Here is a 14,918-nt window from a genome sequence, read left to right as displayed (position 1 = left end):
TTTCTCTGTCGCTCATTGACAGACGTAGTCCTCGTTGATTAATAACAACTCGGGTTATGCTGCCCTCTACAGGAGTAGGACTAGACGGGAAAGAAAACGTTCTGGCCACACCCTAGGGGCAGTCCCAGAGGGTGTATCCTCTCACTTCCTGCTACAGCAAATCAGTTTTTTTCTGTCTAGTTAGGAGTAAGGACCTAGATACCTTGCTGGGATCTTCGGTCCTGGCAGGATTTTTTTCTTAGATTTTTAGACAGCTTTTTTTCTCCAGTGTTCCTGTGAGATCTTCAAGCAAGAAAGCTGGAACTAGGCGACGGGCTGGATGTTGAGATCCAGTGGTCACCCCAGTTCAGCCTGCGAGCGCGTGCAGGCCATAGCTCCGCGCTGGGTCGGCCGCGACATAGTCCCACTGGACGGGGACTGACCCTGCGAGTTAAACGTCTCGCTGAAACGCCAATGACCATGAGTCACGGCGTCCGTATTGGTCGACAGCCCTCCCACCCCGGTGGAGAGGGGTACTGTCAGGAGTTGGCGCCTGCCTGGTTCCGGTATGGTGAGTAGTATGTTCCCCCTTTTCCCCCTGATGGGTTTTGTGGTGAACGCGGGCCCCTCTCTGAAATGGTAAGGATGGGTCTCCCCTCTATCCTATAACATGTCACAGATCCCCCTATTTGAGTGTGATTTTTGTGAACAAGTCACCAGGAGGCTTGGTTTGGGAGCTGACAATCTAATGTCATTTCAAAACTGTAAAGATGACTGAAGTCAGTGGCAGTACTAGAATATTACTGTGGTAGCATAAGGTATCCTACCTGTCAGAGGTGTTCACAGGGCGATGTCTATGCATGTATAACTGCAGTCCAGATCGCATTCCTCCAGCAAGGGCAGGCACGGACCGCATGCGGCCCACCAGAGTCCGGTACCGCCGGCCAGGCTGATCACCATCCAGGGTGAAGTTTGGGGGGCCGATGCACTCCCACAGGCCGCTAGGCCGTATACAGCATCCCGCAGGCCGCTGCTAAGCCGCCGCTATCCTAACAGGCCGCCGCCATTTTCTTGCAGAGCACACGAGGCCGCCATATTGGCGTAGCCTCGTGTCTCCAACATGGGGGCGGCCATGTTTGAGGTGACCAAACACCTCATGGAGCCAAGGGGAGGCGCCGGTAGGCGTGTTAAGGGGCGGAGCCGCCTCCTTTACCCAGGAAATAGGGCCAAAGACTTCCTGTCTGTAACAGGACAGCACTGAGCAAGCTGATGAAAACTTCTGTGCATCAGGGATGAGCCTTGGGGTCTCAATCTCTCTCTGTGGGGTCCAAACAGGTAACACCGAGGGGCGCTGTTGCGACTGGGGGACACACAAAAAAAAAAGTTTTTTACTTTGTCATTTTTTGTCGCTGGCAAGTGTCTTGTATAATCATTGATCCTGCCGCATAGGTATCCCCACCTGATCCCCTCAAGGTGGCCGCAGGACCCTCCAGTACCCCATTTGTTTTTAATGCATTATCGGCAGTTTTGGAGTCTTTGGTATCCCGGGTGGAGGTGGCCTGTCAGGGACGGGGGTCAAGAAGCGACCCCCGCCTACCCCTATTGTTTATCTGATACTTCAGATACGGATTCGGAGCTGGTCAATGCAGCTGCAGGTCCCTCTTATGGGGCTGTTGTCTCAGGTAATGTCTCCTCAGCAGTGAGGAGAACGTTTCTGCCTCCGCCATAGCACAAGAGTGGTGGATGCACTAGTTGTGTCCGTCCGGGAAACCGGGAAACCTTTAGTCTTGAGGTTACACCGGCAGAGGTAGCTGAGACTGAGATTCCTTTTTGGTACTTGTTAGCCTACCAAAAGGGCGAAGGATTTTCCTTTACCCAAATGGGGTCGTTTTGAAATGAACCCCTGTTATTTCCTAACGCATGGCTAGGCGCTATCCGTTTGAGGAATCCCTCTTTAAAGGATAGACGGTACCACCTGCTGTCTTGCCACAGACTGTTAGGTTAAAGAGGACCTCGTAGCCAACGAGGACCTTCACTTACTGCTCCTAAGGAGTTGTTCGTTCCGCGAGGGCGGGCGATAAGGCGAAACCCTCCAAAGCCCCTTTAGAGGGGTTTCAAAGGGCGCTGGTCGGCTAAACAAAAAGTCCGGCTCAGCCAAGCCTGAAAAATACAGCCTGATGCGCCCCCTACCCATCTCTGGAGTGGGGGGGCGTCTTCACCGGTTTCCGGATCCATGGCTTGCCGGAACCCCAGACTAAGGGGTTCGCGAGGTCATACGGTCAGGATACAGGATCGAGTTTCGATCACTTCCACCGGTGCGATTCTTCCCTGCTAACATTTAACGGTTTCAGGGGTTCTATTCGAACCTGTTCACAATGCCCAGGAAAGAGGGCAAGGTGCGTCCAATTTCTGGACTTGGGGAAAAATAGAGTCCATCTGAACAGTGGTGGCCTCCCTGCATCAGGGGGATTCCTGGCGTCCATAGACATTTAGGATGCCTATCTTTATATCCCCATCATCGCAGGACATCAGCGTTTTTTCTTCGCTTTCCCACATCCCTGGTTCCCACCAGGAGACTGAACTATCTGGGCCTAAGGTTGGATACATCCTGGGCAAGAGGTTTTCTCCTTGCGGAGAAACTCCAGAAGGTTCAGTCAACGATTCGGATGTTGCTGTCCGTCAATTGGCTGGGACGGATGGTGGCCTTCTTAGAGGCAGTACCGTATACCCAGTCTCATACCCGAATTCTCCTGAAAGATTCTTTTCTTATGGAATCAGAATTCCGATTTCCTGGACAATCGGATCCGGTTGGGCGAGCGGACCAGGGAGCCTCCGATGCTCAACCAGGGGAAGTCATTCCTTCCGATAGTATCCAGGTTACCAATAGGGTATTGGAACTGAGAGCGATCAGATTTTGTCTGATTTTACTGGACCGAGCAGCTCTAGAGCAGCCCGATTCGGATCCAATCGCACTATGTCACGGTCGTGACTTATGTCAAGAAAGGGGCACTTAGAATGTCCTGGTGGCCATCGAAACGACTAGCATCTTTCGTTGGACAGAACGGTTTGTTCCAGATCTCCCCGCATTGTTCACTCCGGGGGTGGGAAATCGGCAGGCAGATTATTTCAGCCGTCAGATTCTGGATCAAGGGGTATGGCCTCTTCATCCAGAGGTATCTCACTAGCTGTCCCTTCATTGGGGCACCCCGGATGTGGATCTGTTGGCACCTTGGCTCAACAGGAAGGTGCGTTTGTAGCTCGCACCCGCGATCTTCTAGTGGACGCAGCAGAAACACTGATCGCCCCGTGGGGGCAGTATCAGCTACGGCATGCCTTCCATCCTCTCAAGTTACCGCGGGAACTTCTTCGCAGGATAGAGGTGGAGGGAATTCCAGTTATTCTGTATATTCTGGACTGACCTCGTCGAGCCTGGTACACCGACTTGGTGAGGCTAGTCGCGGACGCTCCTTGGAGACTTCCTCTCAGGGAGGATTTGCGGTCTCGGGGACCGATCTTCCATCTTGCTTTACAGTCGCTGGCTTAATGGCCTGGCCATTGAGACCCAGGTACTGAAGGACAAGGGAGTGTCAGCTTCAGTTATTCCTACCTCTAGTTAAAGCAAGGAAAGCGACTTCCAGCACATGGAAGTCTTTGCGTGGTGTGAATCTCTTGGATTTCCCCCACATACCTATTCGGTGATCCGAATCTTGGTCTTTCTGCAACAAGGGGTTGAGCAGAAATTGTCCTTGAGCACTATCAAGGGTCAGGTTTCAGCGTTGGCAATCTTCTTTCAGAAACCTTTTGGCTAATCATTCCTTGGTGCTGAATTTCATCCAAGGGGTGCGACATCTGGCTCCGCCAGTGCGTGCACCCTTACCGCCTGGCTTCAGAAACTTCTCTTTGAAGATATTAGGGAGATTCCCTTCTTGCATTATCCCAGAAGGTGGCCTTCTTGGTGGCCATTACTTCTGCACGCAGGGTGTCAGAACTGGCCGCATTATCTTGTCGTTCCCCATTTCTGGTGGTTCATAGGGATAAGGTGGTTCTTCTTCCGAATCCATCCTTCCTTCCTAAAGTGGTTTTCAGAGTTTTCATCTGAATAAAAATATTGTTACCTTCCCCGTGTCCTAAGACTAGCCATCCTTGGGAGTTGCATTACACTCCTTGGATGGGGTTCAGAAGGATACACTTGACTACTACGAACTTGTTTTCGTAAGACTGACTCACTTTTTGTGATCACGGATAGCCCTTGAAGGGGGTTGCCTGTGTCTGCCGCGACCATATCTAGATGGATCAGTCAGACGGTGGTACAGGCTTATTCTAATTAAGGGTCGGAATCCTCCGTTCCCTGTTAAGGCGCACTCTACTCGGGCGCCTAGTGTCTCCTGGGTCTTCCGCCATCAGGCGTCAGCGATCCAGGTTTTCGAGGCGATGACTTGATCGTCGGTTCATACCTTTACAACATTTTATAAAGTTGATGTGATGGCATCGTCAGATGTCTCTTTTGGCCACAAGGTTCTGCAGGCCGCAATCTGAGGAGACTGTTGGTCTACCTCAAGGGTTTGTTGGGTGTTTCACTTAGGTCTCATCTTTTTGCTCGATGAGTCCTTGATGCTTCTGGTTGGCTCCGGTTGGGCCTTCTGGATTTTGATTTCTGTCATCCCACCCCTCATTTGTGGTACTGCTTTGGGACGTCCCGAGTTGTTGTTAATCAACGAGGACTACGTCTGTCAATGAGCGACAGAGAAAAATGAATTTTTGTAAAATCTTACCGTAAAATCCTTTCCTCTTAAGCTCATTGACAGACGTAGTACCCGCCCCTCTGTTTTGAGTTGGGTTGGGTTAAATTCTCTAAACACTGCTTTGTGACATAACTGATTTGCTGTAGCAGGAAGTGAGAGGATACACCCTCTGGGACTGCCCCTAGGGTGTGGCCAGAACGTTTTCTTTCCTGTCTAGTCCTACTCCTGTAGAGGGCAGCATAACCCGAGTTGTTGTTAATCAACGAGGACTACGTCTGTCAATGAGCTTAAGAGAAAAGGATTTTACGGTAAGATTTTACAAAAATCCATTTTTTTGGATGGCCGGGTGCATGTGTCCCTTACCTTGGGAACAGATGGTGCCAGGATGCAATATTGATGTTACTTGACGTGCCACCTACCTTAACATTGTTGGGCACCAAGTATACTTTCATGCAAACAATATTCCCTGATGGCAGTCTCCTTTCAGCAAGATGTACCCTGCTACACTGCCAAAATGGTTCAAGAATGGATTGAGGAACAGAACATGTTTGAGGTGTTGACTTAGCCTCCAAATGCAATTATTTGTGGGATGTGCTGGAAAAGGAAACCCAATCCGTTGTGGCCCCCACCTCACAACTTGCAGGACTAAAAGGATTGGTCTACTGAGGGCTTTGTGTCGGATACCACAGCATACCTTCAGAGGTCCAGTGGCATCCATGCCTCAACATGGCTGTTTTGCCAGCAAAAGGGGATCTACCCAATATTGGGTGGTTGGTCATAAGGTTATGGCTGATCAATGTGTGGTTATCTAGAGGGGCTTTCTTGATTTTTGCTTTAAGATGCAGAATTTTATTTCACACAGGCCACAATGATTTGGGGAAGAGATAAAAATTCCTAGTATAGTTTATACTCTTGGTAATCCGTTTTCTTTGCCCAGTGGTGTGACCTATAGCTAGACAGCAGGAGCTGAGCGGACTGCCAGAAAATGTCAGACAGGTGATTAGGACCCTACCCTTGATGAAGGTGGTTTGATCCTGGCAGCACTCCCATAGCTGACATCTAGTCCTAGGCATATTTCTTCAATTACCTGATTAATCATTAACCTGCCATACAGGTCTTCCAATTCTGCTATTGACTGCTCATTTGTATAAGATAAAACTGATCTCTAATGCAAATATTTACCTTGCAGACCAATGACCCTCACTGCTGGTCAGTACTAGGTACATACAGACTTGGGAGAGTGCTCAAAGCGTATTTACCCTTTTGCAGTGAAATTTGAGTCTCTACAATGTCTGTGCCCATTTTACACAGGGTACCTAAAATATGTATTTTTTTTTTTTTGGTGCAGAATGTAGGCATTCTACAATCGTTGCTTAAGATGTCTGAACATCTTCTTATAGTACTTCTGCGGTTTCCTCATTGCTGGGTAGAATGTCATTGCTTTGTCGACGCCTCCCATTGTGTTGTAGTCTGTCACTACTTGTGGCTTCATGACTTCTTTCCCACCTTTAGTGCGTACCATAACAGTGGAGGTATTATGAACTGTACTCATTAGGCACACATCTATCTTGTGCCATCATTTTGCCTTTCTGCCAGGCAACCATTTTTCCGGTCTTGAGCTTTTTGCCAATCATTGGCGGCATGTCCCGCCGGTTAACCCTTATGGTTCCATGGGCATCAGTTTTTGTTTTCATAGTGTTCTGGAGATTTCTAAAAGTTGTCGGTTGTTACACAATAGCCCTTATTTAGCAATAGCTCATTTAGTGAAAGAACAGATGTTGCCATTTCATAATTGCTGTATTTTTGAAAGCATTTCGTTCCTTAAGAGCCGGTTCACACTGCCGCGACCATAAGTCGCCCCATGTCGGAGCGACACTTTACCGTGACTTGTGAATTATTTTGCGCGACTTATGACAGACTACTTTGTATTTGGCCAATCAGAATATGATGTGTTGTGACCTAATTCCCCTTTTTCTGTTTTTTTTTTTTTTTTTTTTTTTACTCCTTTACTCCTTTCCTCATTGCCCACCAGTGCCATGAATCAGTATCCACCAGTGCCACGTATCAATGCATTGTATCAGTGTCCACCAGTGCCACGTATCAGTGCCACGAATCAGTGTCCACCAGTGCCACTTAACTGCGTCCACCAGTGCCACTCACACAGACCAAGCAGAGATAATGGTATGTGTGTGTGTTATATATATCTCTATATATCATATAGGCATGGCTGCAATGTGTGGAATGCCTGGCTAATCTTTCTTCTTCCTGGAAAGTCTGATAAGTCGCTTCAAATAAGATAAGGATCCGACTTGGAGGCGACTCCCATTGAAGTCTATTGACACAAGTTGTCTCAAAGTAGTACAGGACCCTTTTTCTGAAGTCGGAGCGACTTCAGTAGTGCCATTTAAGAGGTCTCTCATTCATTTACATTGTATTTGTTATGACTAGCGACTTGAGGGCAAACAAGTCGCCTGACAAGTCGTGCTAGTGTGAATGGAGTCTTAACAGTGTATACCACTGAATTCCAAATGTAGCTAGTTGACGATTCACCTAGCATGCAGGATTTTACGCCAAATCGCGCCCTCTTTGATGCATTGTATTGCACCCAGCTGAGCCTACCCTTGTAGGCCATTAGACTTTCATCTATGCTGATGTCTTTCTGGCACATAGCTCAGTTGGAAATTCTTTAGAATCATTTGATATACTTCCCAAATGTTCTTCAGTTTTGGTGTAGGATAAGTAGTTTCATCAAATTCTTGTTTTCGAAGCTGAGATATTTCAATGAGGGAGAATGTGTATTCTGACATGACCGTGCCAAAGAATGGAGTGGCAAGTAATGTATTGGTTGTCCAATACCACTTCTGCAGTGGTTTCCCCACCACTCCCTGAAAAATTAAGCCCAGAAATTGCCAAATGTCATCTTTGGTCACTGGTTCCCACTTTCTGCATCTTGAAAACTTCTGATGTGTAGCCAATTGTTCTTTGTACCGGTTTGTCTCGGTAACTATTTTTCTCGGTGAGGGATCGCAGTGGAAGGTAAGTTTTTTTTTTTTTTGATTGTGAGGTAATCCCGAGTATGGCTTGGGGTTACCGTTTTGGCACTGTATATTAACCCCAAACAACACTCGGGAATACCGCCAGGGAGGTTAATAAGAACTTGGCTTCAAAAGTGGAAATACACTTTTTAGTTTCCAATGATTTTATATTCAGAATTTATATATTTTTTTTTTTTTTTTTTAAAGGTATAAAAAGCCAACATTTTGCCACTGTGCCACCAAGTCGCTGATTATAAACTAGGGTAAAAATCCTTTGCATCCATTAAAGAGAATCTTAATATTTTATTTTTTTTTTCCATCGTTTATTAATAAACGCAGCTCCATATTCTTCTTAACCATTGGGTTATGCTGCCTCCTACAGGAGTAGGACACTAGGCAGGAAAAATCTTTACCACGCCTATGGGGCAGCCCCTGAAGGCATACACCCACTCACTCTGCTATAGGTTTGTTTGTTTCTGCCTTGTTTAGGAGTGGGACCTAGTTCTCAGCTGGGACTTCGGTCTTAGCTTGTTTTTCATTTTAAAGGGAACCTTTTTGTTTAAAACTAAAATTTTGTTTTTAGCTAGTTATGAGTTCCTGAGAGAACTGCAATCAACAGCCGGACTGGGTTTTGAACTGGACAAGGTCTCCCAGTCTGGCCAGCCAGCCTGTGCAGGTTTTAGCCCCGTGCTAGGCCTCACCACAACAGAGCCCTAATGGACGGGGGCTGGTGGCCGCAAGTGGGTCCTTGCCGTGACGCACACTGGTTCGGCCTGAGTCGCAGCATGCCCCTTGACTGTCAGCACCCCCACCTCGAGTAGAGGTACTGTCCAGAGTGGCACCTACCCGATTGTCGTTGCTATGGAGAGTAGTTTCTAACCTACCGCCCCCCCCCCCCTGTAAGCTCTGGTGGTCTCGGGGTGGACGCAAGTCCCTCCCCGGGAAGGTCAGGCCCTTAGGTACCCCCATTCCCCCTGTCCTTTCTGTATGTCCCAGGCTTTCCTAAGGGCATTCATCCCCAACCCCAGGGGTCCTGGGGGGGGGGGGGGGGAGAGAGAGACGACTGTTTCTCTGCACAGCAGACCAATTCTATTCTCCTCCATATCGGATGGTGGCATGTCTATTGGCGTCCCTGTAGGTCTCTCACCCTGCTATCTGCAGTGCTAGTGGCTGGGACTTTAAGTACTGCTGGTGCAGTGGTGTGGGTCTGTTTTTTTTTTGCAGTTTTCTTAAAGTGACACTATTCCAGGTTTCATATGGAGTCCCAGGAACAAGTTTCACCTACAGATCCTCTACTTGTGGTTGTGGGCACCTCTGGGTCACAACCCCTGTCTGCCTTACCGTCGGTTATGGAAAACCTGGTATCCAAAGTGAATTTGGTTTTAAAAAAATACCACTAGTAAATAGCGCCCTATGCCCTCCCCTGCCTGTGGCATCCGTGGGTTACCCTGAGGGTTCTGCGTCATCGCACTCGGATGGCAAGGACTACCTATCCTCATCTGCAGCCGTGCGGGAAAATGCGCTGGTGGAGGCACTTGTAGTGTCAGTGCGGGAAACTCTAAAAATGGCGGATGATTTTGCAGCGTCGGGGATGCAGGCGTCTTCCTTTTTCAAAAAAAAAAAAAAAAAATGGTGGACCATAGAAAGAAAAGGCAGAAATGAGAGCAGTGCAACGCATCCTTGAAGAAAAGTACTCAAAAACAAGCCTGTTCTTTAAAACGAAGTTCATAATTTTCCGCAGCTACGAAAAGTGTAGCTGCTGACTTTTAATAAAGTCACTCACCTGTCCCACCATCCAGTGGTGTACTCACCTCAGCCATTTTCTTCAAGTGTCGTCCTTTGGCAGTGCTGGCATCTCTACTATGGGCACCTGGCTGTGACATCTTGCGGCTTCACAGCTGGGTGTCCACTGCACATGTGCGAGAGGCACTGCGCCCTGACTGGTCCCAAAGTCTTCTAGGACCTGTCATGGACCTGTCATGTTTCCCAGACTTTGGGAAGAATTTCGCTTTTTGATTATTTTAGATCTGTTATTTTAGATCTGTGTCCAGTGTATTTGTCAAAACTCCTTCATAAATATTCCATTGATGTAGAGGTTTAATCAGAGTTATATATATATATATATATATAATTTTCTTTCTGAGCCTACTGACTGTCTTCCTTCCTGCTGTCCCATTCAGCCACCGTGTAGGCTGCTTAGAAATTCTGCTCTGATCTATTTTGTTGCCCTTTGACCTGTTTCACATGGGCTTCAGCTTGTAGAAGAACAGTAAGCTTTTAAAATAACATTTTACAAACTAGAGTAAAATGGAAACCCAATTTAAGTGCGGATTACCACTTAAAGATAGCAGGTTTACAACCAGCGTCAAGGTCTGAATCTTGCTAGCAGCTTGCAATCAACACTCCCTTTAGGATTTGTGTTCAACATTTTCAAACTGCGGTGTTTGCCACTTGAGGTAAACTGCTAGCAGGCTCCAGAACTTCTTGAAGCTTGTTGTAAGCCTGCTAGGCTGCTTGCTTAGGTTGGCAATCTACACTTCCATTAGGTTCTGTGTTCAACGTTTACAAACTGGAGTTGAATGGTACTTTTTTAAAAGCTTCAACAAAGCTTGCCGAAAGTGCTGCAAATGCGTGTGGTGTTTAGCTATATCTCCTCTGTGCCCTCTATAGAAACTCACCAGGCTGTTATTGTAGGTATGGGTCTCCAAATGCGAAGCCTTGTGTTCATGTTTAGTTCGGTTTGTGTGCAGGTCTACTTGCTCACAACTATATATTGGTGACTGCAGAGTGACATAGATTTTAGAGGTTGGTTGTGTAGGTACATAGTCTACCTCTACCCAACCAACCTTCTTGAGCATATCAGGAACTTGTATGGTTGGCTCTGCAAACTTGCAAGTCGGCTGTGCTGAGGGTAACATTGTGCTTCCAGCCCAGCTTGGATGGAGAGAATAAAATCTATCGGGATGGGTTTTTATTTTATTTTTTACCTGCACTTTAATTGCCTTCCTCTCAAGAACTCGTTGGGTTCCACATTTCTTTATGAATGTAGAATTTGTCACCTGATCTGGGTGTTATTGGCCATATTTTGAAATGTTCTGTGGGGATTGCAGTTGGGGAAAGTCCAGACGGGTTATAACTCAATGTTTTAAATGGGCTTTGTTGGGTTTGACTTGAAATCTGATTGCCATAAGGTCTCTCTGAAATACTCATCCTTATAACTCTTTCCATCCTTTAGCACTTTCCATATAGAACATTCTTGTCCCCACTGTGTGGCTACCAAAACCTTCAGTGGTACCATTGCATGCATGTTGTGGCTACTATTGCCTTTATTGCAAAGCCTGTCTAGAGCCTGAAGAACAGGACAGCAACACCATGTTGAATAGGTAGAGCCTCAAGTGTTGAAGGTTTTTACAGGCAGGATTGTCCCACCATATTGTTGAATGAATCTCGACTGACAATGTTTCATTAAATTGATTGTGATTGACCATTGCAATTCACCTGTAAATATCAGTAAGGTTTGCCTTTCAGTTTTTCAGGTCCACTGTCCTAATTCAGTCTACATTGTATGTTTCTGCAGGGTTGATGGCTTTGGCCTGGGTCTGCTGCTCAAGACCAAACAAATCAAGAGAATGGTGTCGTCCTACGTGGGTGAGAATGCAGAGTTTGAGAGACAGTATCTACAAGGAGAACTAGAAGTGGAACTGGTACCACAAGTGAGTGATGTAATTACTTTAAGAAGATCAGAGACTTGTAGGATATTCTGTCTGTAGTGCTGGGCCTCATCTCTAAACTGGCTTGTTCAACAAATTAACCCAGGAGATCCTTGCAAATGTGGACCAAAGCTGCAGCCCATGTGCTTTGTGGACCTGAGCTGAAGACCATGTGGCGAATTAGCCAAATTCATACTGAGCTCTTCTGGGGTTTTTTTATTTTTTTTTTTTTTTTTGCATTCTGTACTATAGTGTTGAGGCGCAGGGTGCCGGGAATGCTTTATGATCATGGGGAATGTATGTTTATCCCTTTTTAGAATACATGAATGTTAAGGAGCTGAACTGCAATAATGTTGGGTCTTATTTTGGCAGCATGACGTGTACAGTTATCGGGTACCATTCTCATCTGTTATGCAGTGTGACTTTTGCTAATGTCATTTTTTACTTTTACCTTTTGGGGAATAAATTATCTTGCAGAAGGCTGAAGTTAATGCAGCATATGGGATTTACAACCTTGTAGGCAAGGTCTGTGTACAAAAACTGATCCCTTAGCATACAACCAAGCACATGTCTAAATGCAGCCAGCCAAATTATTATTTTTATAGTTTCTGTTAAGGAAATTGTAAAATCTGTATAAAATGTTTTTTCTATTTTGTGTTTTGCCGATGTATTGAACACTACACTATGTTTTCATTACATGTTTGCATTATTTTTAGTCCTGATTAGAATTGGCCTGCCTATGTTACACCTTGTCACCATAAAAGTACAATTGTAATAATGTGATACCTATCTAATCATGTGTATGTATGTATGTGTGTGTGTATATATGTATATGTATATATATATATTTTATAAAAAAAAAAAAAAAAAAAAAAAAAAAAAAAACTCTAGTTGCGCCAAATTAACAGAATAGTTAGGCCCCTTTCACACAGCCTTTCCGATCAGGTCCGCCTGTCAGTTTTTTTTAGGCGGACTTGATCGTTTGCTCCATGCAGCTCTATGGAGCAGCGGAAGTCAGCGGCGAAATGTCCGCTGGCACCTACTGCTATTCTATTTGGTCCTGTCCGTGAAATCCAGACAGATGGAAACCCCATTTTCCATCCGTCTGGAGGATCGGATGAAAACTGACAGGCGGACGCTTTCATCCAATCTCCAATAGAGGAGATCAGGAAGCTGATGGGTCTGTCTCTGCAAAGTACACGGACCTGTCATCCGCCTGCTAAGTGGAGATCGTCAAATCTATCTCCGCTGAGCAAAACAGAGTCCGCCGGGCGGAAAGACGCAGAGTGTATCTTTGTGTCCCCTACTACAGTAGTTATTTAATTTGGAACCACTAATCCATAGAAGGATGGGAGTTGCCTATTTTATAAAATTTCTGGAAAGGTTTCTTAGAATAACATGGATGAGCCGCCTCTTTAATTAAATTCGTATGCATTTTGTATTTGCCAGACTTCGACATGGGCTCTCCTTATGTTGGAAGGTAACATATCAAATGGCTCAATAAACAAGGCTAAGTCATTAAAATGTTGGTTTTGCTCTGCTGGTGCCTCTTCCTAGGTGGCCCTCGAATTGAGGGCCCATTCCTTTTTAAGGCTCTTATACACTTGCTTCGAATTTAACACTTTAAAACTGCTTCAACATGGGTGTCTTTTCTTCGGGTGAGGCTTTAATGAAGCTTAGTAATTGCTCCGTGTGTGTTTTTGAATTTTTCTATTTGTTTTAAAGGGGCCCAGTAGAACCCCAGTTCAGCAGTACTCTCACTCAGAAGATCCCTTGCTCTGTAGTACCCCTAGCTCTACTGATGCACCACTCAGTGACTCTTGGCTCTGATGATCCTCTGGTTTGCTGATCCTCTGTCAGCTCACCTCCTGATTGTATTGCTCACCATTTTTTACCTCTGTTAGTTTATCCTGCTCCAATTCCCTCCCCCCCCCCCCCCCTCCTTTAGCTCTGCTGATCCTCTGCTGCTTTATCCTCTCTGGTCCCTACTCACCTTCTGCTATTGCAGTCTCATGTTGCACGCCATGTGTTCCCCACTGCTAGTTGCTCCGCTCCAGTCTGGACCCCGCTCACTTTACTACTGCACACCAGATGTGACGTCTGCACCAGATACTTCCAATGGAAGTGACTGCTGATGACTGTTTTGGTTTGCTTGTTGGTTTACCAGTGTATCCTGGGATATCTTATATCTCCAATACCTGCAAAGCAAAGTGAAGGCTGAAAAAAAAAACCTCTCAAAAGCTTTAGGTGCAGTGTGTTAATATAATAATGTTTAATGTATTCAGCTGCTGTTGCCCCACTGGTAAACTATTGCAGCTTGGAGAGGAGCCATTAATGAAGCCATGTACTCTGTTACAAAACACTTGGATTCTGTTCATCACCTTTGCTTTAACTTGGCATTTGCTGAGAGCCCTCTACACAGGCTTAAATATGCTTGTTTTATTGCTGGTTCTATTCTGTCAGCAATGCCTTTAAAGTGGTTGTAAAGTCAGGAAGGTGTGTTTTTTTTTTTTTTTTTTTTTTTTTTTTATATCCTCATGCAGTCTATGCATGGAGATGAAAATCCTGTGTGCAGCAGCTTCCCCGGCACCCACTAATACTTACCTGAGCCCCTTCTCTGTCCAGCGATGTCCGCAAGTCCCTTGGCCTTCTCTCCCTCCTTAATGGCTGAGACACAGCCATGGCGCCATTGGCTCAAAGTCAGCTAATCAAGGGAGAAGGGGTGGGGCTGAACTGCAGCTTCACCTCCTGAATGAATACACAGAGCTGCAGCTCGGCTCGGGTGCCCTATGGCAAGCTGCTTGCTGTGGGGGCACTCGATAGGAGGGAGGGGCTAGGAGAACAGCACAGGGGGACCCGAGAAGAGAATTGGGGCTGCCATGTGCAAAACCAACTGCACAGGGAGGCAAGTATAATATGCTTATAGGTTGGCTTTTTTTTTTTTTTTTTTTTTTTTTTTTTTTTTGGAGACTTTACAATCACTTTGAACCTAGAGCACATTTTAAGGAAAGTATTTTTATTGAGCTCAACTAGATAAGATGTATTTTCTATATTGCATCCGAGAAATAAATCGATGTTAATAGTTTTGCACAGCCTCCAATTTTAAAATCTATAAACTGACCCAGAACTTCACAAGCTGAATGTTTTATCTCTATTCTACTCTCTAGTGGTGTTTTTTTTTTTTTTTTTTTTTTTTTTTTTTTTTTAATACAAATCACAGCAATGTAAATGTTTAACTTAGAAATTGTGTTCATTCCCCACCAGGGAACTCTTGCAGAGAGAGTCAGAGCCGGCGGTGCCGGTATTCCAGCATTTTTTACACCCACCGGTTACGGCACATTAATTCAAGAAGGGGGAGCGCCTATAAAATACAATAAGGATGGAACAATTGCAATCTCCAGCAAACCTAAAGAGGTAAGGAGAATTTAATTCCCACTTGCTGCTTTTATTTC

General features: G+C 45.7%; 1 protein-coding gene across 1 annotated transcript in view; it reads left to right on the top strand.

The window, feature by feature from the left end:
* The window catches only part of OXCT1 (3-oxoacid CoA-transferase 1), a 261,457-nt gene that overhangs the window by 22,827 nt on the left and 223,712 nt on the right, over nucleotides 1–14,918 (top strand). The window contains exons 4-5 of the mRNA XM_082251643.1: nucleotides 11,334–11,469; nucleotides 14,731–14,880. Coding sequence (XP_082107769.1) covers nucleotides 11,334–11,469; nucleotides 14,731–14,880 — 286 coding nt within the window. The remainder of the gene's footprint in view (nucleotides 1–11,333; nucleotides 11,470–14,730; nucleotides 14,881–14,918) is intronic.

This window comes from Pelophylax lessonae, assembly GCF_965119305.1.
Source record: "Pelophylax lessonae genome assembly, chromosome: 1".
NCBI lineage: Eukaryota > Metazoa > Chordata > Amphibia > Anura > Ranidae > Pelophylax > Pelophylax lessonae.
This window is presented reverse-complemented; position numbering and strand designations above follow the sequence as displayed.